At 46.1% G+C, this 26,771-nt stretch overlaps 2 protein-coding genes across 20 annotated transcripts; one reads left to right on the forward strand and one right to left on the reverse strand.

Annotated features, from left to right (window-relative positions):
* Positions 1–154: 154 nt before the first annotated feature.
* Positions 155–5,121, reverse strand: LOC6493039 (UPF0687 protein C20orf27 homolog). Its single transcript, XM_001956885.4, has 2 exons — positions 4,864–5,121; positions 155–1,315 (listed from the first exon to the last, which is right to left on the reverse strand). Exons 1-2 carry the CDS (start codon positions 4,901–4,903, stop codon positions 807–809), a joined length of 549 nt encoding a protein of 182 aa, XP_001956921.1. The 5' UTR covers positions 4,904–5,121; the 3' UTR covers positions 155–806.
* A 778-nt stretch (positions 5,122–5,899) lies between these two features.
* Positions 5,900–26,633, forward strand: LOC6506959 (arginine-glutamic acid dipeptide repeats protein). 19 transcript variants are annotated; one of them, XM_032454858.2, is made up of 16 exons: positions 5,900–6,416; positions 7,277–7,602; positions 16,672–16,803; positions 17,518–17,751; positions 17,816–22,505; positions 22,563–22,686; positions 22,748–22,892; positions 22,962–23,122; positions 23,268–23,324; positions 23,622–23,705; positions 23,770–23,896; positions 24,350–24,449; positions 24,549–24,643; positions 24,695–24,747; positions 24,892–25,189; positions 25,297–26,633. In XM_032454858.2, exons 3-15 carry the CDS (start codon positions 16,741–16,743, stop codon positions 24,905–24,907), a joined length of 5,949 nt encoding a protein of 1,982 aa, XP_032310749.1. In that variant the 5' UTR covers positions 5,900–6,416; positions 7,277–7,602; positions 16,672–16,740; the 3' UTR covers positions 24,908–25,189; positions 25,297–26,633. The 19 variants fall into 19 exon arrangements, with proteins under 19 accessions (XP_032310749.1, XP_032310752.1, XP_032310755.1 ...); XM_032454861.2 differs by having other exon boundaries at positions 24,704–24,747; XM_032454864.2 differs by having other exon boundaries at positions 24,416–24,449.
* The last annotated feature ends 138 nt before the right edge of the window (positions 26,634–26,771 follow it).

Genomic DNA, 26,771 nt, shown 5'->3' on the forward strand with positions numbered 1-26,771 from the left:
ATTTCTTGGGTTTTTAATTTACAAAATCTAATTAATTGGTTGCGGTGCTGTTGTTTTTTTTTTATACATTTCACAGTGCTTAGTGTCGTTATCAACATGAATAGATTATCAAAAGGCCCATGCGAAGGGCTAATTTTAGTCAAAAGGTTAAATATCCGTTTAGATAATGCATCGGTTAGCACCTTGAATTGTTTATTATTAAATTGCGTCTGGTTTTGCATTTTTTCGGGCATTAGACTTGCCAGGATCTCTTCATTTCACTAATAAATGGGCCGCAGCTTGGTCTCTGTGGTTACAATTTGGATAAGTTGTAAATTAAGGACGAAGGATACAATGTATGTACAGTGCAGTTTACAAAGTAAACATAAAATGACTCTTTATGTCATAAATAAATAAAAATAAAACACAAATCTATAATGAAAATGCAAATTAATCCGAAAATCAGGTAATTGAGGCACGAAATGTTCATGAAATTTGTTTACAAACGTCAAGTTCTTGGCCAATTAGTAAACATTACAAATCGGGGGGGAATTCCTGGCAACTTGCCCGCATGCTTGACAATTGTTAAGTACAAAACAGAACAAACAGAAACTGAAAGTGAATCCGAGAAACCGAAACCGAAACTGAAACCGGAACCTAAGCGTAAATGCTCGATGAGTTTTACATACACAATTGGTTGCTATTGTTAGATAATAACTAACTTTTACAAATTGTTCTCCTCGCCTGCCATCTTTCTTACTTAAAAACTATGTAAATATCTGCAATTAACTAGGAAAACAAATCGCGGCAGGGCGTGTGACTCCTCTTTAGGGCTTGCCGCTGTCGAATCCTGCAAAGTCCGAAGCCTCTGACTCGTCCTCGTCCCTCTCCACGCCGATGCAGTGAATCCCAGTGCGCAGCATGGGCGTGCCCTTGCCCTTGCCCAACACCCTGGCGGCGATCACTAGCTGCAGCAGCTCCTTGGCATTGCTGGAGCTGACAATGTGCAGCACCTCGCGCAGCAGCTTCTCCTTGTAGGCAAAGAACTCGATCTTCATCTCGAAGAAGTCGTGCTCGTCGTGCTTGGTGCCGGCGAACTCGGTGATCCGGCAGTGCAGATTGGGCGTGGCACTGACCACCGGCTCGAACTTGCTGGCAAGGGCCTTGGCGTCGCCGAACAGGGACGTGGGCAGCTTGAGGTCGATCAGGTAGCGGTGATTGATTTGGAGGAAGCCCAGGCTCACCACGATCGTGTCGCCCGACCTCTGATATGTCACACAGCTGTCCGACTCGAAGTCGTCCTTCAACGTGGCGGCATCGAAGTGGACATGATGATCTGGAAGGTGAGATAGGAAGAGGTGAGGAATGCAAGTTGCAAGTCATATCCAACTTATTAAAGACTTTCATTAAGACTACAATCATGTTACCCAATTTAATTATAATCCTTATTTGTCAAACAAGAGGCATGAGACACCCTTTTGATGTTCGAATTCTGGGGAATAGGTCGCCACATCGGGGCACTTTATGGGCACAAACAAACACACAATACCTATGGGGGCAGACAGGTAGAATCGAGTGAAATTGCCGTAATAAACATAAGCATTTCGAGATAAACAAACAGGCAGGCAAACAGAAGTCTCGACCCCGCCTCGTGTAAACTTCCTACTCCCACCCGCCTGGGTTGTGCCGGAATTTGCTACGGAAATTGCGTGTAAGCGTGTAATTAAACGCGTCCACAGCGGGCCAATCGGCCCTGCCCCTGCTGCCCCTGGGCGGATGAATGAGAGGCAACTTGAGACGGCCTTTGGGCTTAAATTGCATTAAAATTGGGTCAATTGGGAGGAGGCCTGCACTTCCCCAGACACTGTGATTGGAGCATTCGTGGGATTTAATTTATTTTTCAAAATAAATATACAGACAGAGTGGGCAGTAACATGAACTAGCTCTTATCAAGAGCCTAAAATTATAAAAAATATAGCTTTAAAATTCATTTTATTTAAAGCCACAGTGTCGCATCAGATGACCGCTTCATTAATTAGTCATCTACTAACCACAATTAAAATTAGATCCCGCTAATGACTGGCATTTCATTTAAATATCATTCAGGTATTAGCAGAAATTGTGTGTTTGGGGATGCAATTAGCAAATCGCTGATAAAACTTTTAAAATTTGACAACCTAACAAGCTTCTAATCGGGGCTTTAAATCAGAAATAACTAAATATTTAATCATCTGGCAGGGCGGGGAAAGATTGTACGCCGTAAGATTGTATTTTATGGCCCCGAAAGAGTCGTGTCTTTGTTAAAAATAGAACCCATGCTATGGCAACAGCAATTGTGGCGAAAGTTTGTTGTATTTTTGGCGAAAACATTTCCACATCGATGTGGAAAAACAAACGGCCAGTGCGTCGAATTCTAAAAAATTTAGTTACTTTTAAGATTTTATTCTTTTCTGATGTCTCTCCGAATGTTTTTTTTTTATTTTTCCCTTTATTTTGTATGATTTGTTTTGTTTATTTTGGCCATTCGGCCTGCTCAGCAGATCGCCATAATTCAATTTTGCAATTTAATTTGCAGGAAATGTCGACAAGATTTTAAATTCTGTATCTTTTCTGCTGCCGAAGGCGAAATTGAAGCAATTTTCCGGTTCTTCTTTCGCTGTATGTAAGCAATTTATTGTAATCCAGCTTAATCTGCTTAAACCCGACCCAACAATGAAGGGAGGGGATACAGAACTTCCTCCTCCGAGTTATTTTTACACAATTTTTTGAACAGAGTCACGCTCTGTGGAGTCTAGAAGGCAGTGGCTCTCACGTGAGACCCCCTCCAATCAGCATTGATTAACCATTAATGGAATTTTACAATCGACTGTTATTGCTGGAAATTCAAGCTATGCGTTTTCGGGATTTCATATTCACTTTCATAGATAAATGATCTCTGATATCTATCTGGCAGATTGTCCCTCAATTGTCTTTCAATTGGTTTAAATTAATGCTCGTTATTGGGAGGGCACAAAAATATATAAATAATTCTTTAAGAATAATTCTACTTTGCTTTCCTGCCACTTTTAGCCTTCAAAGTGTGCTACTGAGTTTGACTTTCGCCACAGAGCTGGTGTACTTGTGGGTCTGCCTCATAACTAATTCAGATGCCAACCCGGAGGGGGTGATGCCATAAAAAGGCAGCCAATTGTACGTGCCAAATCGAATATAGCAGAAATGCAAAATGCAAATAAAGCAAGCTGGGAATAATATTTTTGTAAACAATTCACTGCCCAGTTGTAATATCTGTTTTTCCGAAAATCAAAAATCAAAACAAATGAAAAGGTGTCCGTGCCCCAACGACACAAAATTTCAATCTCCGGTTATGGGATATACATATGTACCTACCTATATCAGGTGCCATGTTACAAAGCAAAAAAATAATAATAACAATGAGGTTCCAACGTCAACCGACAGTCCTGTCCTCCCCATCCATTCCGAGCTCTATAAATAGCCCCCCGACTAGTGTGCATTACACAATTGCATATCGCTTTAGAGAAAACAATAAAAAGCGAAATAATGAAAGAGATTACAATAAACAGAAACCTGAGGTTCTATGCAATTTAATTAGCTCTCTAGAGGGGTGGAAACTACTATCCCCAGCACCTCCACCAGCTACAGCACCCCACTGGGGCTAAATAAATTCACAATTAGGCTTGTTCATGAAACTGTTGGTAAATATTGTGCTATCAAGTGCTAATTCGCGCCAATTTGCATAGATCCGAGATGTAGTCTACAGATAGACTTTCAAATACTCTATAGAGAAAGAGGGTTAAGGTTGCTTCATAATAACCCCATAAATCCAAATAAAAAATGCAAGAAAATGAAAATTCTGAATGCAAATTCCAAATAAATCAGCCTTTGTCCCACTCTGAGTGTATATTTTTAGCCGCCCACCTAATAGGCCACTTGAAACCTGCCCCGACATCTACTCTTCTCTAGTCTCGAGATAACCCCCCCTAGTGTGCGAATTAATTGTATTTTCCGAGTGTATTTATGACACACAATCCATTAACTTCTGCCAGCCGGGCAGCCGGGTCGTAAATAAAAATTAATCTAAGACAATTTGAGAACTCAGCTTAAATGCCACTGATAATATTCGGGGGCGAGTGCCGCAGAAAGATAAGAGAACCCATTTAAGTCACGGGAATTGCGACAAAAGCTATGAGACTCATCGATTCCGTCCGGAAAATGTCAAGTGAGGGGGGAGGGGGCGGAGGACCGGAATATGTGGAAAATTGGCTTAGCGCTGGCCATGAACAAATATTATTTTTAATATTGCGGCAGAAGACCAGGAAGAGGGCCGAAGAACAACAATGGACAGTGGGCAGTGGGCAGTGGGGGGAGGTGCACGGAAAACTATTTATGTTCTCGAGGGTAAAGTACATATACGAGACAGGCAATGAGGCATTCTTATGATTAGCTTATTATTTAACAAAGGTTGGTTGTTGTTTTTCTTAAAAAATAAACTTATATACAAATGTGTCATTAAGAACTACCCTAATCTCTCTCAGTGTAAGCAGGACACTCGTCCTTATCTAAAATGCAGCTATGCAGCCTTCTGAATCCCTGAAAAGGTCAAATGCCAACTTGAGAACTGTTTCTCAACTCGTGGCAATATTTTGTTTGCAATTATAATCAAATCGAAAATTAAATCAGCGCCATGGCGCCCGCGCCCGCGCCCGCGCCTTCCGCCTCAACTCCTTAATTCCCAGCCACCGGCTTTGGTTAATGGTGTTTTAACGCCCGGGCGGAGAGTGTGTGGGCCGTGGCTATTAGTGCGCCAGTTAATGGCTATGCAAATGAATCGAGTAAACAGAAAAGTTGGCGCTTTGATGGTTGTACCTGGATGCTCCAGAGTTTCGGTGGCGGCTTCGTCGCACATCTTTGGGATTCCTGATATGGCTTGTATTCCCTCAGTCGGTTGGCTTTATTCAAATGCCAGCGGTTGTCGTTTGGATGGCGCGTCTTTTCACACAGAATTCAATTGAATTTTCGGTCCGTCGTCGCGCCTCTTGCCGTTTGTTTCAAAAAGTTATAGCGACACCCGACTTTAATCAGTTGTTAGTGCTAGTGTTGCCAGGTAACGTTTGAAATCCAGCACAGTGTTGTCAAACGCCAAACGGGGTTTCCCCCCAAAAAAATACAAAAAATCAACTAAAAAATCCCTACCAATTCAAAAGTATGTTAAATTTAAAAAATAAATCGTTCGAACCAAATACTACTTTTTAAACTACTATTTAATCGATAATATATTTAATGTTAGATATTTTCTTTTCAAATAATTGTTGGAATTAAAGTTAATTTTGTTTACCTACAGGTTTTCCAAATATCATATCCCAAAATAAAGAAGATTTAGACCTATGAGTCGAAACGCCGCAAAATCTAAGGGAAGAACCCCAATTCAACCCAAAAACCACAAAAAATATTAAATATTTTTTGTTTAAAAGTGGTAAACAGTGATGCCACCTTTTAGTTTTAGCCATGTTTTCCATAATCACCCTGTCTTTCTAATAATATTAAATAAATAAATAAAAAATTAACGTATATTTGTTTCTTTATTGTCTTCTTGTTTCTTTCTGAGAATTTGCATTTCAAAAACAACATTTTAGTGAGTGAATCTTAAATTCTGTATTTAAATACCGCGAATTTTCCGAAATTTTATTGGCGGGCAAATAGTGAAATACCAAGCAACTCAGTTACTTATAAAATTTGCATAAGGAAAAGCGAATATTTAAGAACTCATTTAATGGCTTGCAACATTTCACGATTGTATATTTGTTACATTATTGTATTTTATATTTTTAAAAATTATATTCTTACACGCTGTTAGAAGCTGTTTGCTATGCCACCGTTTTGCTGGCTTATTTAGGCCGTTTCCTTAGCAGAGTGGCCACCCTGGTCCGAGCAGCGCTACCGTACTTTACAAAGTTTTACAAAATGGTGGCTTCTTTTTGCGGAGCGCGGAGAAATTGTTGTAAATCGAGCTAAAAAGCACGCATTTTGGCCAAGAAAATAGCCCCAATTGTTGGTGAAAACGCTTGCAACGCCGCAGGCTGCAGCTGGTGGCTGGAAAACGCTCGCGAAAGCCCCCGCGGACCGCGCACTAATCGAGTGAAAAAGCAATAAAAAACGCAAGCAAGCAGCCAAAAGTGCGTGCCTGTATGTGTGTGTGTGTGTGTGAGTGTCCGTTGCTCTCTGTGTGTGTTACTCTGTGTTAGTGTGTGTGTGTGCGCAAAGTGTATGCAAAAAAAGAAGAAGAGAAACTGAAAACAGAAGAGTATTAAAAAAAAAAAACGACAACGACGAGTTTCACGCGCCCAACAACAACATCAGTTAGAGCAACAACAACAACATCAACAACAAAAACAACAACGAAGAGAAAAACGCCAAAAAACGTAAGGAAAAATCTACAACAAGTGTGCGAAAATTAATTATTACTAAGTGTGTCACTAATTTAATTTCCAAAGTTGCGCAGCGTGCAAATTATTTAAATTTATGCGACGCGAGTGAGAGAGGGGTGAGGTTATGGGAGGGGGGAGGTAACACTGACAAAAGTGGGGAGTCTATTATGAATTTTTTTATTATTTTCGTGGGGGAGGGGTAGGGGGATAGAAGAACAATGCAAAGCGAAGGAGAAGGCGAAGGCGAAGGCTCAACAAATTTGCTGAAAAGGAATCGCAAGCGCAGCAGCAACAACAAAGCAGCGTCAGCAGCAGCTATACCAACAACAACAATATACCAAAAAAAAAAAATATATATATAAAACAACAACAACAACAACAAGAAGAACTAAGGCAACCCACCACCGTTGTTGCGTCGCAGCCGCAGTCGTCGGCGTCGGCGTCACCACCTCACCACCAACGCTCTGCCTGTGGCTCTGCTTCTTCCTCACTCCTGGCCACCCTCCAAGGATGCTCCTGACCGACACCCCTTCCCCTCCTGGCCGTTCCACCCACCCGCCTCCTGCTCTCTCTTCCCGCCGCCACTGTTGCTGAAAAAAAATTGTACAAAAAATATATTAATTATTTATAATTTAAGTGGAATTATAATTAAGTAAAAAATTATAGCTTAAGCTTGACCTAATTGTCTGGGAATTATTAACATCTTTAGAAAATAAGTCATAAAGGGGGTTTCCACTCTACCAATTTCTTAAAAAACTGTTGCATTGTCTTTGTTTTTTAATCGGTTTTTTATTTTTATAAAATTTGCTCGTCTCGGCTCTCACCTACGTCATCTTCTTTCCATCGCCTTCCAGCTGTGTTTGTGCAAATTAACCAAAATATACATTTCCGGCCGCTCGCTGCCCCCTCGCTGAGTAACAAAAATAACAATAACAACAACAAGAGAAGAAGAAGCAGCAGCAGCAGCAACAGGAACAGGAACCCCCGCACACCCCACCACCCCGTCCAACACCCGCCATCGACCCAGAAAACATTCAACGGGAGCCCAGCTGCCTAAAAGAGTCTATATAAAGTCTGGGAAGTGGAAACCAGAGAGTATCTGGAGTCTGGAGTCTGGAGTCTTACGCTTCGGGACTCAAGGAACCCCCCAGGACTCGGGCACATCATCCCTGGATTCATGGTGAGCTCTCATATCCCCCTCACCCCCCCCCCCCTGGAACATACACATTTAATTACTTTCCATTTGTTTGCTTAATTTGAGACTTTGCTGATGCGATGGTGCTCCTCCGGAAACTATTTTTCAATAATGGCATGGAGACATGAAGGCATGAAGAGAACGGCTACTGGCTACTGGCTACTGGCTCGGGTTTCAAAGCAACAACTGATCCGCATAGTTATCGCTAATGAGTTCCCTTTTAGGGCAATTATAAGCCACTAGTTTATGGCTCGGAGATGAGACTCTCTGGCTTCGACTGTTTTATTGTTTTCGAGCAAATGATGACTGCAAACACTCGTAAATTAGTTGTATGAGTCTGGTGAGGAAGGGATTAGCTTCGACACTCGATATCCCTTCTAATGAAGTGCCCTTTCGCCCAAAAACTCTGAACCGAAATCCGAATCAGTTGTTTCGGGGAATGTAGAGATTGATTTCAAGGAAATTCCCAAGCAATTTGCACCTTTCAGCGCTCTTATCTCGACTGTCTGAAGCGCCCATTTCCATTTGTTTAGCACTTCGGGGCTTATCTACACCACACCCACCGAGCTATGCACTGGGAGAAAAGGTGGAGCTACTAGCTTGAAAATTATAACTGCCATGAAAGGGTATTTAAAGCTTTTAAGACTGCCTTTCGGGGGAAAAAGGCACTTTTCTTATCCAATTATTTCTTAAAAAGAATATAGTGCTTTTGTTTCTCACTATACACTGAGAGAAAATATAGAGCTATAGGTAGAAATATAAAATTGATATGTAAAATTATAAAAATTAAGAAAAAATAGGGATTACTGGGGAAAAATGCCTACTTTTTTCTTCTAAAATTATAATATTTCCTAAAAGGAATCTAGTTTTTTTCCTGTGCACTTATTTCTTACTATACACTGATAAAAAAAAACTGGAACTACTAGGTAGAAGAGTATAACTTCTATGAAAAGTTATATAAATTAAGAAAAAACGGTGATTACTGGGGAAAATGCTTACTTTTCTCATAAAATTATAACATTTCTTATAAGAAAGAAATATAGTTTTTCTCCCAGTGCCTTGGCTTCAACAAGACCTTCAGATTATAAGATTAGAGCAACGCACAAAACGGCTAGATTGTTGCTAAAGTGTTTAATTAATAAATAACGTGCTAATAATGCATTTTAATGAAAAAAAAAAAGCGAAACTGAAAAGGAAAAGCGAGCGGAAACTCAAGGTAGCTGGTAGCTCACGGAATATCACAAATATTTCACCAAAAACCAAAAAAAAAAAACACATAAAATACTGTTGGATGGATGGATGGATGAGTTCCCTTGCGGTTCAGTATGGTTTGTGGGGCCTCTGGATGCCTTTGATGTTGGGGGCTTTGTGCGCGCTTTCATATTTTATTATTAGTCATTTGGCTTATTTATAAGGTGCCGTTAAAGTTGAACTTTTATTAATCTGTTTTGTTGCGCTTTTAATTTATAAATGCTGCTTATCTGATTGAAAACCTCCGTCCGTCTGTCCGTCTGTCCGCCCGTCCACTTGTCCGCCTGTCCGCGCACACTTGACTCGAGTGTCGATTTATTGGTGTCGATTAGAAGGTTACCCCTCAGTCTCCCCCTCAGTTTGTGCTTCTCTCCGTCCTGTGCTGGGACTGTCCATTACATAAGCGAATTAATTAGCATTGCTGGCTGGCTCTGAGCCCTGAGCTCTAAGCTGTCTCTGTCCCTAGTCCTAGAGGTGTGTGCGTGAGATAAGCCCCTAATGTGCTAATTGCAAAATAAATGAATATTTAAATGCTAATTACTAGTAGCTAAATGTTTTTAGTTATTTTTAGGAGATTATTTTATATTTTTATGGCTGAAAAGGAGCTTAAAATTAGTTAGAGAGGGTATTGCTTAAAAATATTTAGTTTTTAAGGGGGTAATGGGGTTAATTCTTATGAAAAAGGCAAAGTTTTTTTATTTTTTTCTCAAGAAAACTAGCAAGCCAGCTAATTTAGGGGAGTTTTTGAAAATGTTATGCCAACAAATTGGTATATTTTTATATTATAAAATGGTATCTAAATTATTATTAACCAAACTATTGTTATATAATATTTTTTAAATATTGTATCCCAAAATTCAGATCAATCGGTAGAGTAGTTTCTGAGTTATGATGGGAACAGTTTTTAAAAACATGATTAGTAGAAGGAAAAATAGAGCAAAGTTATGAACACTTTCCAGAAAACTAGTTAGACTCTACACTCTTGAGATATTTTACTTATATTTAAACTTGTTTTTTAGAACACCCCTAATCCCCGCTTGAACTATTTCCCACTCACGCTGCCATCGCTAGACAAACACCACCAGGGACCAGAGGGAGTGTTGAATCAATCCCAGTTACGGTCTCCCTGTTACGTGTTAACTCCATTTAGCGATAAGATAATTAGCACACACAAAGTGCTTATTAAAATCCATATTCCGCAGCCATTCATTCTATTGTTATTATTATTTATTCTTTATTTACAAAGCTGGGAAAAACAAAAACAAAAGCAAAAAAAATAGGAATAATTAAGCTCGTGTTAATCAGTGTAGAATCAATGAACAGGCCGAAATGGGTGAGAATATAATGCAAAGCGTGTTAAATGGGCCCATAAATCTTTGGCGTTGTGTGTAATTCTATTAACTGAGTGCCATGGGGCATGGGGCAGGGGCAGGAACAGAGACATGCAAAGAGCTCATTTACAGACACATATACAGGCACTCGAGCAATGCCAAACAAACAAATAACGACAGTTCCATAAACACTAGAGTCGGATGAGAAAAAAAGGACAAGGCAGGCGGGCCAGACAGAGGCAGTGAGCGGAATGCTCCTTTTTCTCCACTTCAAGACAAGGGACACATCCTCACACACATCCCCCACCCAAAAAAAACCCACACACAAGCTTCACAAACACGAAACAATTTCGAAATGAAGCGCGGATAAGCCACAAAATCCTTAAAATACTCGATAAAATTACATAAAACTAATCGCACACGCCGACATACACAGACACAGAAGCGGTGGGGGAATTGGCCGGATTGCCAGACCCCTGGCCCGGGGATGGCACGGGAGGAGGGAGGCATGATGAAGGTATCTACACCGACAATCTGTTTAACAACTTCATGAGCAAATCCAACAAATCGTATGAAACGAAGCCGACAACCGACAGCCGACAGTCGACAGCCGCCGCCAACTCTCCGATTCAGATACAACCGATTCTGATTCCGATTCGGTTTTTTGGGATTCGGATACCGATTCGGATTGCGATTCGGATGCAACCGACGACCCCACTCGCCTCGGTTTTGGTTCAGTTCGCATCCGATCGGGCCAATGGATTAGCAAATGGGGTGGACTTTAAAAGGAGGTGCTAAGGTACTAGGAAAAGGAATAAAAAGTATAAAAACTTGTTGAAGACTAGAGATAGAGTCAACTATAGGTAGAACTAGATACTATACCATAACTAGCTCAACACTTTTTTTTTTATAAATCCTGAGATTTTCCTGCGAAAAGTCCACCCCAAAGTGGACAGGTTATCAGACCCAAGGGGAGACCCCCAGAAGAGGTGGAAGGCAGATGGAGAGGGTCGTTTATTTGGCTTTTGGAGCGTTGACTCGCCTTCGTCGTCGTCAGCATCGTCGGCATCGTCGTCGTCGTCGTCGCATCATCATCATCTTCTGGGATGGAGAGGAGGAGACTGCTTGAATAGATGCTCAATCGTTTGGGTTGAATGGAAGAAAAGCATGTGGAGAGTGCTGGAGTGGAGTGGAGTGGAGTGGCATGTTCATGTCGGTGTATGTGTGGCAGAGATTGGAGCATGAATAGGAATGCCATGGCATGGAGTTGAAGGCGGAGCAGCGTGAGTGCCACTGCGGTGGCATAATGTTCTTGTTGATGTTGAGTAATGGGCATAACAACTGTAAGCTGCCTGGTACTGGACTGGCTGCCTGGCCTGGCCATCTAGACGAACAATGTCAGAGCAGAGCCAGTGTCCAACCAACCGGCGGCAAACAATTCCATTACCCAGGCGGAGAAAAGAGAAATTTGTTTTATGGCTTTTTGGTTAAACGTCGAGTGTCTGTCGTCTCATCCCCAGTTCCCCAGTTTCCAGTCCATAGTAGTACCCAATCTCATTCGGTTCGGCTGGGCCTTTGTTTGTTTCTTTTTCTCTCTTTGTTGCTGACTCGTTGCTCGTTTTGACTTGTTGTGAAAATTTGGCTTTCACAACACTCGGCCCAAAACCCATCTCATAGATACACACCGCATTACTCGGCTGGCCATCTACAAAGTGCCTGGCTAGCAGCGTTTAATGGGATTTCCGTACTTGACACGAACCCTTCAGCTGGACAGATGCAGGCACCGTTATTCGCACTCTCACGACTGCTCCATAGGAGCTCCAGAGGGGGCTATAGATACCCCCTAATACTATGTCGTCTAACTGCAAGACTACCTATGACGGAACTCAATTGGCCAATTGGTGGGTGTTGGAGGGCATATCAGATATGTCCTAAAAGAGTGACCTGGTAGTAGTACTACTCAGTGATAGAACTACCATTACTCATTGATTTTTTAAACAGGAAATCTGTTCTGGAACTCTAAATCGAAATCCCCAATGCAATAAACATTAATAAACTCTACCCTCTAGAGAGCTCTTTCGAGTATCAAAGTACAGATGTATTTATAAAATAAACAAAATACCACCTATTTAGAACACAACTGGGATCAAAGGTTCGGTTGAGTGGTTCAATTGAAAGTTCCGGTCGATTGGACAAGTTCAGAGCGATTGAACCCCACTCGAATCTCGTGTCTGGAGTCTACAGTCTAGAGTCTGTGGCGAGTCAATTGAAAAGTGATGCTGATGCTGATGCTGAAGGATGCCTGATGATGCCTGGATGGTTTCACTTTCCACCCTTTTTTTTATACGTTGTGGGTCTGGAGAGAAAGGGTCTCAATCACAGACGGGGGTCTAATTCATTTACTGCTGCCATATCACTTAAACTCCGCCATCAGCCCTGGGGAGCTAACCTAATAATCTCTCGCTGAGAGGCCCGGCCATCGAGATAAAGATAAGGTCTTTGGCATTATGGGCCACCACCCTTAATGTACAGTTGCGGCATAAGGGGAACATCATGCCCTTCCCCGGCCTATCTGTCTAGTAGTCTGGCAGCGGCGGGGCTCTTATTAACGCCCCTCGTAGTAGCACTAGTAGTTGTGATGCCTATTTGTCAGTCAATTAGTCAGCTTATTGGCAAGCGATGATTACAAAGAGAAAAACAAGCTAAAGCTAGGAGAGGCCTTCCTCCAGACCAGACCAGACCGGGCCAGGCCAGCCGAACCCGACGACTACAACGACGACAGTCGACAGTCGACAGCTTTTCCATTTCAAAAATTACACTCGGCTAAGCAGAGAGAGAGAGAAAGACGAACGAACTGCTCGACGAGCTATAGAGCTCCTCGTCTGAAAAACCCCATTTTCCCCCCATTGGGAACTGGGAACTGGGAGCTGGGAGCTGGAGCCACTCGCGTCCGTTTAGCCGCGTGCGTACACACAATTTTCCGCTACTCATGCTACAAATTGTTTATTGAATTTCCTCTTTCTGCGGCCAATGCCTATGTTGTTATAATGCACTGAGAAAAATTTAATTAATCTTGAAAAAATATAAGGTTTCTAGATTGCAAGATTATTACTAAATATTACAAATATTATATCTTAGATAGTTTGGTTTAATAGTATCACCCCTTTTTTCTCTCAGTGTCTTCTCCCTGTTGGCTTTCCAAGTTTTTATTTTCATTTACATTTCTCGCTTTGTTTTCGTTTATGTTTATGGGCTGTTTAGAAAACAATTTCCAGCCACAGATAGGGGGGCTCTGGGCACTGCCACTGGCACTGGTAGTGGTAGTGGTTCCTCTCCCCCTCCCATGATACACCCGGAGTTGTTAATCCACTGTTACTTTATAATATGCGATGACATTAATTGAGCGAAGACGGACACGCCAGTTGAGGCTGACAGCATTATTGGCCTTAAATTTGCGCACACAGGTCAGAGAGCCTTGGGGCGGAAGGAGGACGGGCAGGACGGAGGACGGAGGACGGAGGACGGAGGGCTTCCAGGTACTACCTACCAAGTAACTGCCCCTGTGACTCACTCTGAGCGAGAGCTAAGCGAGAGCCAAGTACTCGAGAACGTCACGTAGTCAGGCAGTACAGGCAGCAGACTTTCCTTACATCTCCCTCTCTTTCACTCTGCCTATAGCCATCTCTCTCTTGTTGTGTGTGTGTGCCATAATTTGTGGTATTTTACGGGGGGAGGGGGGATAAAAAAAAGGACCAGGACAACAGGGATCAGGAACACGGCAGAGGGCACTTTTCGGTGGTGGCTTGGCTGGATGGCTGGCTGGCTGGCTGGCTGACTCGAATGTGTGTATAGTGGTGTGTCGGGTGTGTGTGTGTCGGTTTGTCGGTTTTCGAGCTCGAACTCGAGCCCTTCGTTTTGTCTTTTCAGATTTTATGGCTTTGTGCGTTTACAACATCGCTTTTTGTACTACATTTGTTTTATAACAGACGCCGATGCCGACACCGACACCGACACCATCACCATCCGGGACAAAAAGCCACCGTAGAGCCCACAGGCTGTTTTGCCAGCGGGAGGAACAGCTTAGCACATTGCCAGCAGTTATTACACAATTTTTCCCCAAGCGCCATCCCTTTGGCCAGGACTTGGGCAGGACTCGACAGTGTTGCCAGTTTTATTTTTCCATAAAAAAAATAGGGTTTCTACTTCTCTTATCATCAGTGGTGGAAAAATAATATTTGGCTCAAGATATTAGCAAATAATCTTTATTGTTTAGGTAGTTTTATGTCACTAGTTTTAGTTAATAACTATAGTTAGTATAATAAACTTGAACGGACAGCACTGTGGCATGTGGGGAATGGGAATGGGAATGGGTGAACTACTACCGTTGGGAATCGGGGCAGGGATCTCGGGTATTTGTTCGGTCGCGTGCCCTGCGCTCTGGTGGCCACTGCCACTGCCACTGCCCCTTCTCCACCTTGTGTTTGTGTGTTTATATGAAATTTTTCCACTCACGACTCCCTCATAAAAAAAAAGTTTTGTGCTGCCAGTTAAAGCAAGAGCAGCCAGGCCAGGCCAAGCCGTCGAAACCCGAGCAGAGGCAGAGGCAGAGGCAGGCAACCTGGTTAGGTGTGGTTTGGAGCGGAGCATGGAGGGTAGAGGCCGGGTATGGTGTTGCTGCTGATGTCGTTTGATAAGTGTTGGCCCCAAACGACTGCACACTGGTCTCAGATATGGCGAAAAATTACAATTTTACCATCGTACAAGTGCTAGTATCAGGTACTAACTAAGGGAATAATTTAAAATAAGGTAGAAAATTTCATAATACATCTCGAAATACAAAAGAACTGAAAGTTTCAGCCGTTTATGAGTCAGAATACCAAATCAGAGTCAGAGTCTAATCTAAAAAGCTCTATAAATGAGGTTAATGGTATTTTGAGAACGCAACTGACACCGCAACTGGCAATCCATTGATAACTTGGCTCTTACGCTCGGGATCAACAATAATTCGTAGGTAAACATTCGTCGCCCGGACGGACGGGTCTTGAGACTTTTGTATTTTTTCCCCCTGAAACTGAAATGTTCCGCCTCTTTTCGAGCGGTCATGAATATTTCATTCCGTGTGTGTGTGTGTGTCTGCCAAAAGGAGGGATTACTGCCAGCGAGTGTGCTGGCGGCTGGCGGAATACCGGATTTCTGTGACCACGGTGCCATCCCCTTGTGCTCCTGGGTGCTCAGTCCTACCTCCCATCCCTCCCTCCATTTGTGCGTCGTCGTCAGTCATTTAGGCGGCGTGTCGTGCCTTATTGAGTGTAAATCTGTCGACAATGCACACGAATGTATATACACTCCTACCCAGTGTGTATATCTGTATGTTTTTTTGTGGGCAAGCCTGGCTGCTTGGCCAGCCTGTCGCTGCATTTAATTAATTGATTTTAATTGCCATAATTTGTGTGCCGCTGCCACACAACCGCAACACCGCCGGCATTCCTGATGAAACTCCTCCACCTCTCTCGGCGCTCTCGGCTCTCGGCTGTCACTGTGCATTGCCAATGATATTGATTCATAAGCAAATTTAATGATAATTCCTCTTGCTATCGGAAGGGGGAATGGGAATGGGAATGGGAATGGGTATGGATGTGGTGTGGTTACTTTGGCCGCCTCGTTACAGTTATTCGCGGAGTTACTTGAGCGGAAAATCTGTTTACAGCTGCACGCACACCCGAGAGAGTCCTCCTCGGCCCGGACTCCGGACTCCGGAGGAGGAAAGTCAGGCCAGCCAGACAAGGCGAAGCCAAGAAACAAAAAAAACCACCAACCAGTCAGCAAAAAAATCGAGTTAAAAAACAGGAGACAGGAAGTGGAATCCGGATTCCGGAATACTCTATTTTTATAGACATTGGAATATTTATTGTGGGTTTTATGGCACAAATGGGATTACACGAGTGGCTTTCTATCTAATTGGATACTATTAATTATAATGACGGTATAGTCCTCTCATTTAATAGTTTCTGTGTCAGTGGATGGTAGATCTCCAAGACCCATGACTCAAAAAAGGCTTAAATCATAATACCCATTTCGAAAAGCCGAAGCATTCGTCTGTCAGTCACTCCGATAGCCCCACTGTAGTCCGCCAATCCCCTGGGGCTCTGTACGCGGCGGAGGCATTAACATATGCAGGCGATTAAGTGGCAGTGGGACTCAATCGTCCGACAACGTAAACCCCTAATTTCCAGTGCCCGTCAGCCATGGCCCCCCATCCCATGACACTCCATGGCACTCCACTCTCTCCATGCCTTCGCTCCATTTGTCGCCACTCCATCGTCCGCACATTACATGGCATTATTTTTATGGATTATTTATTTATGCATGTTGATGTGAACTTCATCGCTTTATTGAAAATGCTTTTGATCCTTTTATTTTTCGTCCACTACCACTAACGATTTGTGTTTTTTTCGCTCTATTCTATTTGCAGTTGAATTTTCATATCGTAAAGGGCATAAAAAGGCTTAACACTGGACCGGAAGCGTGTTTTTAAAGGGTGATGGCGGCCTCCACTCAAGGAGAAATTCGAGTGGGTCCCGGCCACCAGGTAAACGATGTCTATGTACGTACATAACTCTCACAAATCAGAAATTCAGCTCACGGTAACAAAAAAAAAAAAAAAAACAAAGAACTACAAAATTTTAACAACAAATTAGTCTCAAACAAAAAATCAGAGTTTAAATATAATCCTTAATTCCTTTGTTGTTAATCAAAAAGAGTTTCCTATATAATCCTTTTGTTCTATTCCTCTATACTTGAATGCGGATTCTTTTGTTTCTGTAGCCTTAGAATCGAAAGTATATCTTTCTCATTATCTTTTCTAGACTAAAAGTTTAGACTCCCTGAGGCTACAACATCTTAACTTTATTTCTTAATCTTAGTTCTAATCATTTTTTGGAAGCCCCTTCCTTGTAAATAATACCTTATAATCCCTGTAAATAATTTGTAGTTCTTAGTAATTGGCTCTAAATAGTTCGAATCCTCAGTGCTCCAAACCAGTATCCTCTCCCACAAGTGACTTCCTGGTATTCCAAATCAAAATCTGAGCAAATCCGTAGCACACATTATACATTATTCATTCATAATCATGCATTAGTTCTAAGTTCTGTGTATCATCATCTCGTCGTGTGAGATTAGAGAGACTTGTCTTGTGCCTGTAGTGTCTGTCTGTGTGGTCTGTGTGGTTGTGTGATTTGTGGACTAACTGATCAAGTGTTATCCTGGAGTTTTTGAACTAATCCCAAACATTCTCGTTTGCTTCCTATGACGACTGAAGGCAAAACTGCCCGATTATAATCCAATCTCAAGCTTCCCCATCGACAAGGAAACCGATGAACGTGAACTAGAGGAATCAAGATGGAGTCCAGGCGTTGTGGCCGATGGCGACTTGTTAATGTTCTTGCGTGCAGCTCGCTCCATGGCTGCATTTCAAGGAATGTGTGATGGCGGACTAGAAGACGGTTGTTTGGCTGCCAGTCGCGACGACACCACTATAAACGCACTCGACGTGGTACGTATTCTCCAATCCTTTACAGATCCTTAACTAACTATATCTAATCCCACTATATACATAGCTCCACGATTCTGGCTACGATCCAGGCAAAGCTCTACAAGCACTCGTAAAGTGCCCCGTTTCGAAGGGCATCGACAAGAAGTGGACCGAGGACGAGACGAAAAAGTTCATCAAGGGTCTGCGTCAGTTTGGCAAGAACTTCTTCCGCATCCACAAGGACCTGCTCCCCCACAAGGATACACCGGAGCTGGTCGAATTCTACTATTTGTGGAAGAAGACACCCGGCGCGAATAACAATCGGCCGCATAGGAGGCGACGCCAGAGCGCTCTGCGCCGCAATCGCGTCACGCGTGCTAACAACAGCAATAGCAACAGCAACAACAATAGTAATAGCAACACACCTCCCAAGAAGGAGGACACCCCGGAACCACAAGCTGCGACGACGGCGACGGCGGCCGAGACGGCGAGTCGCTCCTCGCCCGCTGTCTCCAAGGAGGAGAACAGCTCACTCACCGAGGACGAGGCCAGCGAGTGCGACAGTGATTCGAGTCTGACCCACAAAAGGGATGAATCACCCTCAAGGATGAGGACGCGAAACAAGCAACAGACCAATAGCAGCAACAGCAGCAGCGCCAGCAGTAACAATAACACGGCCGGTAACGGCGGATCAGGAGGCGGATCAACTGCGTCTGCGGGCGGCGGTTCATCCGGCGGCAGTGGCAAGGACCAGTCGAAGGACCAAACCAGCACCGTGGCGAATGGAAAGCGACCCAAGCGCGGCTCCGAGACACCGGATGCCGTCGCTTCATCGGTGGACAGTCCCAAGACTCCCACCAAATCCGTGGCCGAGAGCTCGGCCACCAAGCGCAAGGGCGGCAAGCAGGACACGCCGAACAAGAAGAAGCGCACCGAGCAGGAGGTCAGCAGCCAGGAGTCGAGTACCCAGGAGGATGGCGTTGCCCGGACTGGCGACACGAAGGACCAAGTCAAGCGCAAGCGTCCGGACAGCCCGGTCGAGAGCATGAACTCGGACAGCCGGCCGGACTCTGTGCTAGATGACGGCGAGTCCAACACCACGGACACGACCACCGCCGAGCAGCAGTCCATCAAGGACAGCAAGGAGACGACGGTGGGCAGCTGCAAGGAGGAGCGCGACATTTCCGCCAACGATCTGGAGCCGAAGTCGGACGATAAGACCTCCATCATCAAGGCGGAAACCGCGGCGGAGGACAGCAAGGACAGCGCCATCAAGAACATGGACGAGGAGACGAACATCCAGGCGCCCAGCAGCGTGGAGACGAATACCGTGGATCCGCTGCCGAATCCCAATCCCAATCCCATTACCATGAAGGTGCCCACGATCGCCACCGTTGAGGCCCTGAACGCCTCGGTGGAGCGCAAGGAGGCCATCGAGAAGATGGAGACCTGCGACAGCGACCCGGAGATGCTCAAGAAGCTGGCCACCATCAAGCAGGAGGCCAGCGCCCAGCAGCAGCTTCCGCCGCAGCCGCAGCAACCGCCCCAGCCCCCGGTGCCGCAGCTACCCATTGCCATCCAGCAGCCCCCGCCCTCCGAGGCGGTGTACATCAAGAAGGAGCCGATGGAGGACTCGATGGACGCCACCTGCAACCAGAACAGCAACGAGCCGCAGGACCTCAAGGTGAAGATCGAGATTAAGAACGAGGATGCCCTGAAGCACGGACCGGGAGGAGTTCCCCCGGGAATGCCACTGCATCCTCTAGCCGTTGCTCCCGGCGAGGTAAATCCTCCGGAGCAGCCACTCCACTTGCATCCGCCACAGCAGCAGCAGCCTCCCACGAACTACCTTATCGATGCGCAGCTAAAGTACGGTCCTCCGCCGGGACAGCTGGTGCCGCCACAGCCGCCGCAGCTGCACAGCGACGGTTCGGCGGGTGCTTCAGCTGGATCTGCCGGTGGTCCACCGCCCGGACCACCCACCACTCCGCAGAAGTATCCGCCCGAGCTGGAGATGAAGTTTGTGCCGCAGGATCTCAAGTATCCGCCACCGCCGCCACTGGACGCCCTGAAGTACAGCCAGGAGATGCAGGCGGCGGCGGCGAAGTACGACATGAAGTACATGCTGGAGCAGCAGGTGGGCAAGTACCCGGTGGAGCACCAGCCGCCGCCCAACAAGCCCGGCTACCAGGATTCGCTGAAGATTCCCGATGTAAAGCCCGGCTTCGCGCATCTGCCGCACAACGTGGCAGCGTACGGGCCGCCGCCACCTACTTCGCAGGACTCCCAGCAGCAGCAGGCACCGCCACAGCCGCCGGCTCATCAGGTGCCGCCGGGAGCGACTCCGCCACCTGGAATCGCCATGCCCAAGCCGCACTACCAGCACGACGTGCAGACGCCGCCGCTGGGACGACCATTCGAGCCCACCGGCCTAATGCTGAAGTACGGCGATCCCTTGGCCGGAAAGTACGGCCCCGCGCAGCCGCAGGATCTGAAGTACCCAATGCCCCCGGTCTCGCAGGCCGATGTCAAGCCCTACGGAGGCGAGAACCTGATAAAGTCGTCGCCGTACGGCCCGCCACCGGAGAGTCCGATCGATGCCTCGGCGAGATCCACTCCCGGCCAGGACAGCCAGGGCAGCAACAGCAACTCGCAGCCGCCGTCAATGCCGCCGCAGCAGTTCCAGTCGCCGCACCCCTCGCCCGCGGGCATGCATCCGCAAAATCTCATCCACGGATCAGCCCCCGGTGGCCCCCCGACGCAGCCCCAGCCTCCGCCGCCGCCGACGTCGCTGCACCAGCCCACGCCCACACTCGCGGGTGCAGGGCCTCCGAGTCTGCAACACGGCCTGCATCCCCCGCTGTCGGTGGCCGCGTCGCTGCCGCCTAGCTCCATCGGCATCCCGCCAACGCTCTCCACGATGGCGCCGTCGCCCCTGCACCCGCATCCGCACCCGCACCTGCATCCACACCTGCTTCACCGGCCGCACGATCTGCCGCCGAGCATGCATCCCCACGCGCCGATGCCCCTCTCGCTGCAGGGCCATCCCCAGGCACCCGGACACCATGGACTGCCGCCCCAGCAGCCGGCACCACAGCAGCAACAGCCAGCGGGAACAGTGCGGACTCCGTCGCCGGCGCAGCAGCCGCCTAGATCCTTGCACGACCCGCAAGTGTCGCGGGAGCCGCCCAGCTCGCAGGCCTCCACAACGATGGCGGTATCGGGACCGGGAGGATCGGTGTCCGCGGGAGGACCGCCACACCGCACCTCGCCGCTGCCAGGCCTATCCGGCAATGGGCCGCCGCCCCCGGGACTCATCGGCCATCCCATGCCCATCCATCCGCATCTGGCCCATCTGCCACCGGGTCATCCGGCGCACGCAGCCCTGGCCCATCCCAGCCACCACCTGCTGTCGCATTCGATAGCCGGCGGACCAATCGCCCTGCTGGCGGGACCCGGAGGACTGGGAGGTATTCCAGAATCCGCCCTCAGCAGACGCACCCCGCCCTCGCACCTACCGCACGCTTCGCACTCAGTTTCCTCGGCGCCAGTGACGCCGCACTCGGTGGCCGCCAGCATGGCGCCCAGTAGCGTCTCCCTGACCACGACTAGCAGCACGGTGCCCTCATCCGCCTTCAGTCGCGCCAGTCCCAGCGTGCAGATAACGAGTGGCGGCGGCGGACAAGGAGGAGCGCCACCAGCAGGTCCTGGAAGCGGCTCTGGCCCCGGAGGAGTGCCCAACTCGGCGGCGGCAGCAGCGGCGGCGGCCCATCGCGCCGCTTCCCCGGCTTCGAGTGTGAGCAGCCTCAGCCGGCAAAGTCCACTGCATCCGGTGCCGCAGTCGCCGCTCAGCCATCACCCATCCTCATCCGCCTTATCCGCTGCGGCGGCCGCTGTGGCGGAACGGGATCGCCATGCCCTGCTCCGGCAGCAATCGCCGCACATGACACCGCCGCCGGTGTCGAATGCGTCGCTGATGGCCAGCCCCCTGAGCAAGATGTACGCGCCACAGCCGGGCCAGCGCGGCCTGGGAACATCTCCTCCGCCACACTTGAGGCCCGGAGCCTCGCCGCCGGTCATACGCCATCCACAGATGCCGCTTCCGCTGCCGCTGATTGCTCCGGGTGGCGGAATCCCGCAGATCGGAGTGCATCCCGGTCAGTCGCCATATCCGCACCCGCTGCTCCATCCCTCGGTGTTCTATTCACCGCACCACCATCCCTTCAACTCTCCCTACGGGTATACGCCCTATGGTCCTGGTTTCCCGGCCTATATGAAGCCGCCGCCACCGGCTGGACCTCTAGATCCAGCCGCCGTGATGGCTGCTCATCACGCCGGACTGCAGGGACCTCCACCACCCCCCCAGGCGCGACAGGAGGAGGCCGCTGCAGCGGCCGCGGCAGCAGCTGCTGCGGAGAAGCAACACGCAGCTGCTGTGGCAGCACAGCAGTTGAAGGCTCCGCCGCAGCAGCAGCCGCCGGTCGGAATGCCGCCGAACAAGCCGCCCACGCCAAAGACGCCGCAGGGACCGGGACCCGGTCCTGGCCCAGTTGGAATGGGCGGCCCCGGCACACCGACCGGCTTGCCGCCGGGTGCTTATCCTGGCAGCCATATGCCGGGCTATCCGCCGGGTCCGCCGCACGGCTCTCCGTTTGCGCCGCAAGATGGCCAGCCCCACGGACTGAAGCCCACTTCGCACATGGATGCCCTGAGGGCGCACGCACACTCAGCCAACTCGGCGGGATTGGGTGGAGCGCATCATCCCACGGAGCCATGTAAGATTTCGGAGTCGGTCTTTACTGAGTCACAATTTAATCTCTGTTTACCTCCAGTGCCCATTGATATTGAGCCGGATCCAGAGCCGGAGATTCCCAGTCCCACGCACAATATACCCCGAGGGCCCAGTCCCGAAGCGAAACCGGACGACACCGAATGCCATCGCTCCCAGTCTGCCATGTATGGATAGAGTCTTTAGGAAACTATTGAGGAATCTTGTATTAACTGTTATAATCTTTAGATTTGTGCGGCACATCGATCGCGGGGATTACAATTCGTGCACGAGGACGGATCTGATCTTCAAGCCAGTGGCTGACTCCAAGTTGGCGCGAAAGCGCGAGGAGCGTGATCGCAAGCTGGCCGAGAAGGAGCGAGAGAGGCGTCAGGTGAGGAGAAACTCAGCTCATTGTCATATTTTTTTTTTTGGAAAACTAATTTTTGTAAACTTGCCCCAGCAGCAGCAGCAACAACAGCAACAGCAGCAGCAGCAACAAGCGGCAGCTGCCCAGCAGGCGGCCCAACAGGCCAAGCTGAAGGCGGAACTGAAACCCCCGTATGCGGATACGCCTGCCCTGCGCCAGCTATCGGAGTACGCTCGTCCCCACGTCGCCTTCAGGTGAGTCTCGGAGGGGTGTCCATCCCTCGGATCTTTCCGCCTGGTGTTAGGAATCTTTTTTTGAATTCTTCTTCTGTAATGTTCGGGTTCTCCTGTCGCGTTTCTTGATTGTAATTATTTCAAACCGATTCAATTTCATTTTCAGTCCTGTTGAACAGATGGTGCCATATCATCATCCAATGGGCCCCATGTACAGAGAGAGGTATAGTACCAAGAAACCAGCCAAACCAGACCCTCATTTCAACGCCTAAACTCCATCAAAGTCATTCAAACCCAGCACTGACACTTCATCTCATCTTAACTCCCAAGCCCTAATCCTTCAGCTTTTTTGCCAATTCGATACTTTTTTTTTTTGCCGCACGTCGAAATTCACGCCTAATTTACTTATTATTTGCCAAGATGACCGCTCCAAGCCATGAATCCTTAACAAAGAACACATGAAACCCTGCCCTTTCTAACTTCTTTAAACCTAAACCATAATCCACTTTGAACATTACAGAGAGTTGGAAGAAATAAAGAACGCACAAGCCGCTGCAGCAAGTCAGTCCCGACTTGATCCGCACTGGATGGAGTACTACCGACGGTATATTAGATATCTTTTTAATCCTTATAGAATCAATATTAATTCTTATTCCTTATCTTAACAGCGGCATTCATCCGTCACAGTTCCCGCTGTACGCGAATCCAGCGATATCGCAGATGGAGAGAGAGCGCCTGGGAATTCCGCCGCCGCACCACGTCGGGTTAGACCCGGGCGAGCACATGGTGCGTATGGTAGGCTACAAATCTTTTTTATTCCACTCGACTCATATTCACTTCAATCAATCGTATTTGGAACGTGAAACGATCGCATAGCATAGCTCGATCGAACCGCAAACCGAAACAAAACTCACTTTGTCCACTTGTCAGCTCACCACCTGTTAACCACAGTCCAGTTTCCCATTTATACATTTGCCCAAAAAGCACGTATCTTACTTATGTCATGCCGTTCATATTGTTGTATGTGCTAACCAACTGCCATTATCAACTGCCATGCTTTGTTCTGCTCCCTGATCGAGCACCTAACTACCAGGATCAGGATCAATCGACATATGTCAACCAACCAACCATCTAAATATATAATCTAACCCCGCTCGCATTACGCATTACCCGTTCGTTGCATACAAATTGTGTAACGCAGAAGCACTGGCTCTTTTGAAACTTTCTACGATATTCGATAATTTTCAGATACGATTGACGAGAGAATATCATGCACACTCTCATACTCATTTACATTTGCCTTTGCATCCACAGCCGCAACCACCGGAGGCCGGTTTCCAACTGCCACGTGAGTTTGTATACCCCTTGAGGTTTACGTTTAATTTCATTCTAAAATTTCCCAAAAATTTTAATTCATTTTATTTTTATCTCTCCTATCTGATAATAGCGAATGTTGGTCAATATCCTCGGCCAAATATGCTTATACCTAGGGAGCCGCACTCGGATGTCCTGCTGCGCATGTCCTATGCCGACCAACTACAGGTTTCCCAATTCCCTAATCCATATCCTAACTCATTAATTACATATATACAGTATTTACAGGCCGCCGAATTCCAGCGACAGTCCCTGCACGATCAGTACTTCAGGTGAGTTCTACTTCTGATATATGCAGTTGCTGGCTTAGCTTCATAAATTCCATTTAATAATCTTAATTTGAATCACTGTTTAGTCTATTTATGTTTTGTCATATTTATTTTCCGTTTGATCATCGCCTCTTTTCATTCCCACAGACAACGGCCTAGATAAGTGGACAGACAGCAATTGTAGAGAGCAAGCAACTTAACAAAGACAATACTTCGGAGGAAGTGCTTTGTGTGATTTTTGTGTTCAAGCGTTTACACTTTGTTTTCCACAACCACCAACCATCACCACCCCCATCACCATCCATTATCCATCAAAAAAGAAAACCATCATCATCATCATTATCGGAAGAAGAGACGACGACGTCAGTGAATGGCTCAAGAATCCAGAAACAGAAACCCAGCGACTATAAGTTGCGCAACGCCTTGTCACGTTTTAATGTAAAATGTTAGTAAAATGTTTATTATTTCTCATCATCACTCTTGATTTCTGTTTTTTTTTTGTAAAGAAAGTATTCCCCAACTAATTCTGATTATCTCTTTTTTTCGAAACAGAAACCAGCTGCGTTAATCGAAAGTGGATGGAAACTTACGACCAAGGCATTCAGAATCAAAAACTACAAAACTAGACAAAACAAAAGAAACAACACGATGGTCGCAATAATTTAAGCATCCTCTTTATAGTGTATAGTGTTAAAATCTAAAACCTAAGGGCGATGAGCATGGGCATGTTAATTTCAGTATAGGTTTAGGCATCTGAACAAAATGAAATAGGCAACACTCGGCACACAAACACTAATTTTTATTGAGTTTTTCCGCAAACCGCATACATATGGATATTGATGTGAATGTGTGCTGAACGAGTTGAAGGAAGGAGAAGTTGAAGGAAAAACACTATGTAATAAGATGACGCTCTGCAAATCAATTTAGACAAGATGAGAGTACTAAGCAAAACCAAAACAAAACACAAACTCACCCGCACTTGCTGCAGGAGGCAAGGAATATATGAAATTTAGTATAGAACAAACAAAATCTAAAAAGTTATAGGGATAAGGAGTGCATTGTACAAAACGGAGAATGCGACGGCACACTGCGACACTCTACCAGTAGATAAGCATTATTTAATTTAATTGTACTTCCAGCCAGAATTGAACTATTTAATGTACGACTAAAATGCTTGCTGCTTACCTTACGATGTCTTAGCTAATATGGAGATTGAGGAAAACAAATCACGCAATGCCTAGATTTCGCTTTTTTAGTCCCTTACTTTGTGTTTGCCTAGCGAGCTTTGCTTACCCTCTAATTGCTACTCACTAATTTATTATTATTTCGCTATAACTAGAGTATTATATATAGGCAGGACGAGGTTTTTGTAAAAAGTTCATAATAAATAACGAAATAACTACATGGGTATTATGATGTGAATAATTTAATGCTGCTCCCCGAGCTAGAGCCGAAAAGCACAGCACAGTGTCGAGCATGCATTTCAAGCAGCTGCAATTTCGAGTGCTTAATTTATATTAGTAATTATACAATTTATTAAACGCAAACGCAAAAGCATGAATTATATACATCAAATATTTCAAAAGGTTTATATACAATATAAGAACAAGGGCAAACAAAACGCAAAAAACGACAAAAAAAAAGGAACATATTTTTAAATACAGTTTTTTATTTCACATTTTGACTATACACATTGATATAAATATATTGTAGCTATATTTATACATATATATATTATAACGAAAGTTTATCGTAGGACTCTTGCAAGCATATTCAATGGCACACAAAAAAGAAAATAACAAAAAAAAACCAGATTTTGCGTAGTTAACATTTAAGATTGTAAAGTGAAGATCCATACATATTTATATATATATACAAAGGAAAAGAAACACACACAAATGCAGCTATATTATTGCAGCTATTATACTATATATTAATTATAAAATAAAACAAAACCATACACACAAAAGATAAATTATTGAAACCTGTAAAAACTAAGTAAAACAAAATAAAATTAGTTACATTAG

The sequence above is a fragment of the Drosophila ananassae genome, chromosome 2R (genome assembly GCF_017639315.1).
Source record: "Drosophila ananassae strain 14024-0371.13 chromosome 2R, ASM1763931v2, whole genome shotgun sequence".
In the NCBI taxonomy this organism is placed as follows: domain Eukaryota; kingdom Metazoa; phylum Arthropoda; class Insecta; order Diptera; family Drosophilidae; genus Drosophila; species Drosophila ananassae.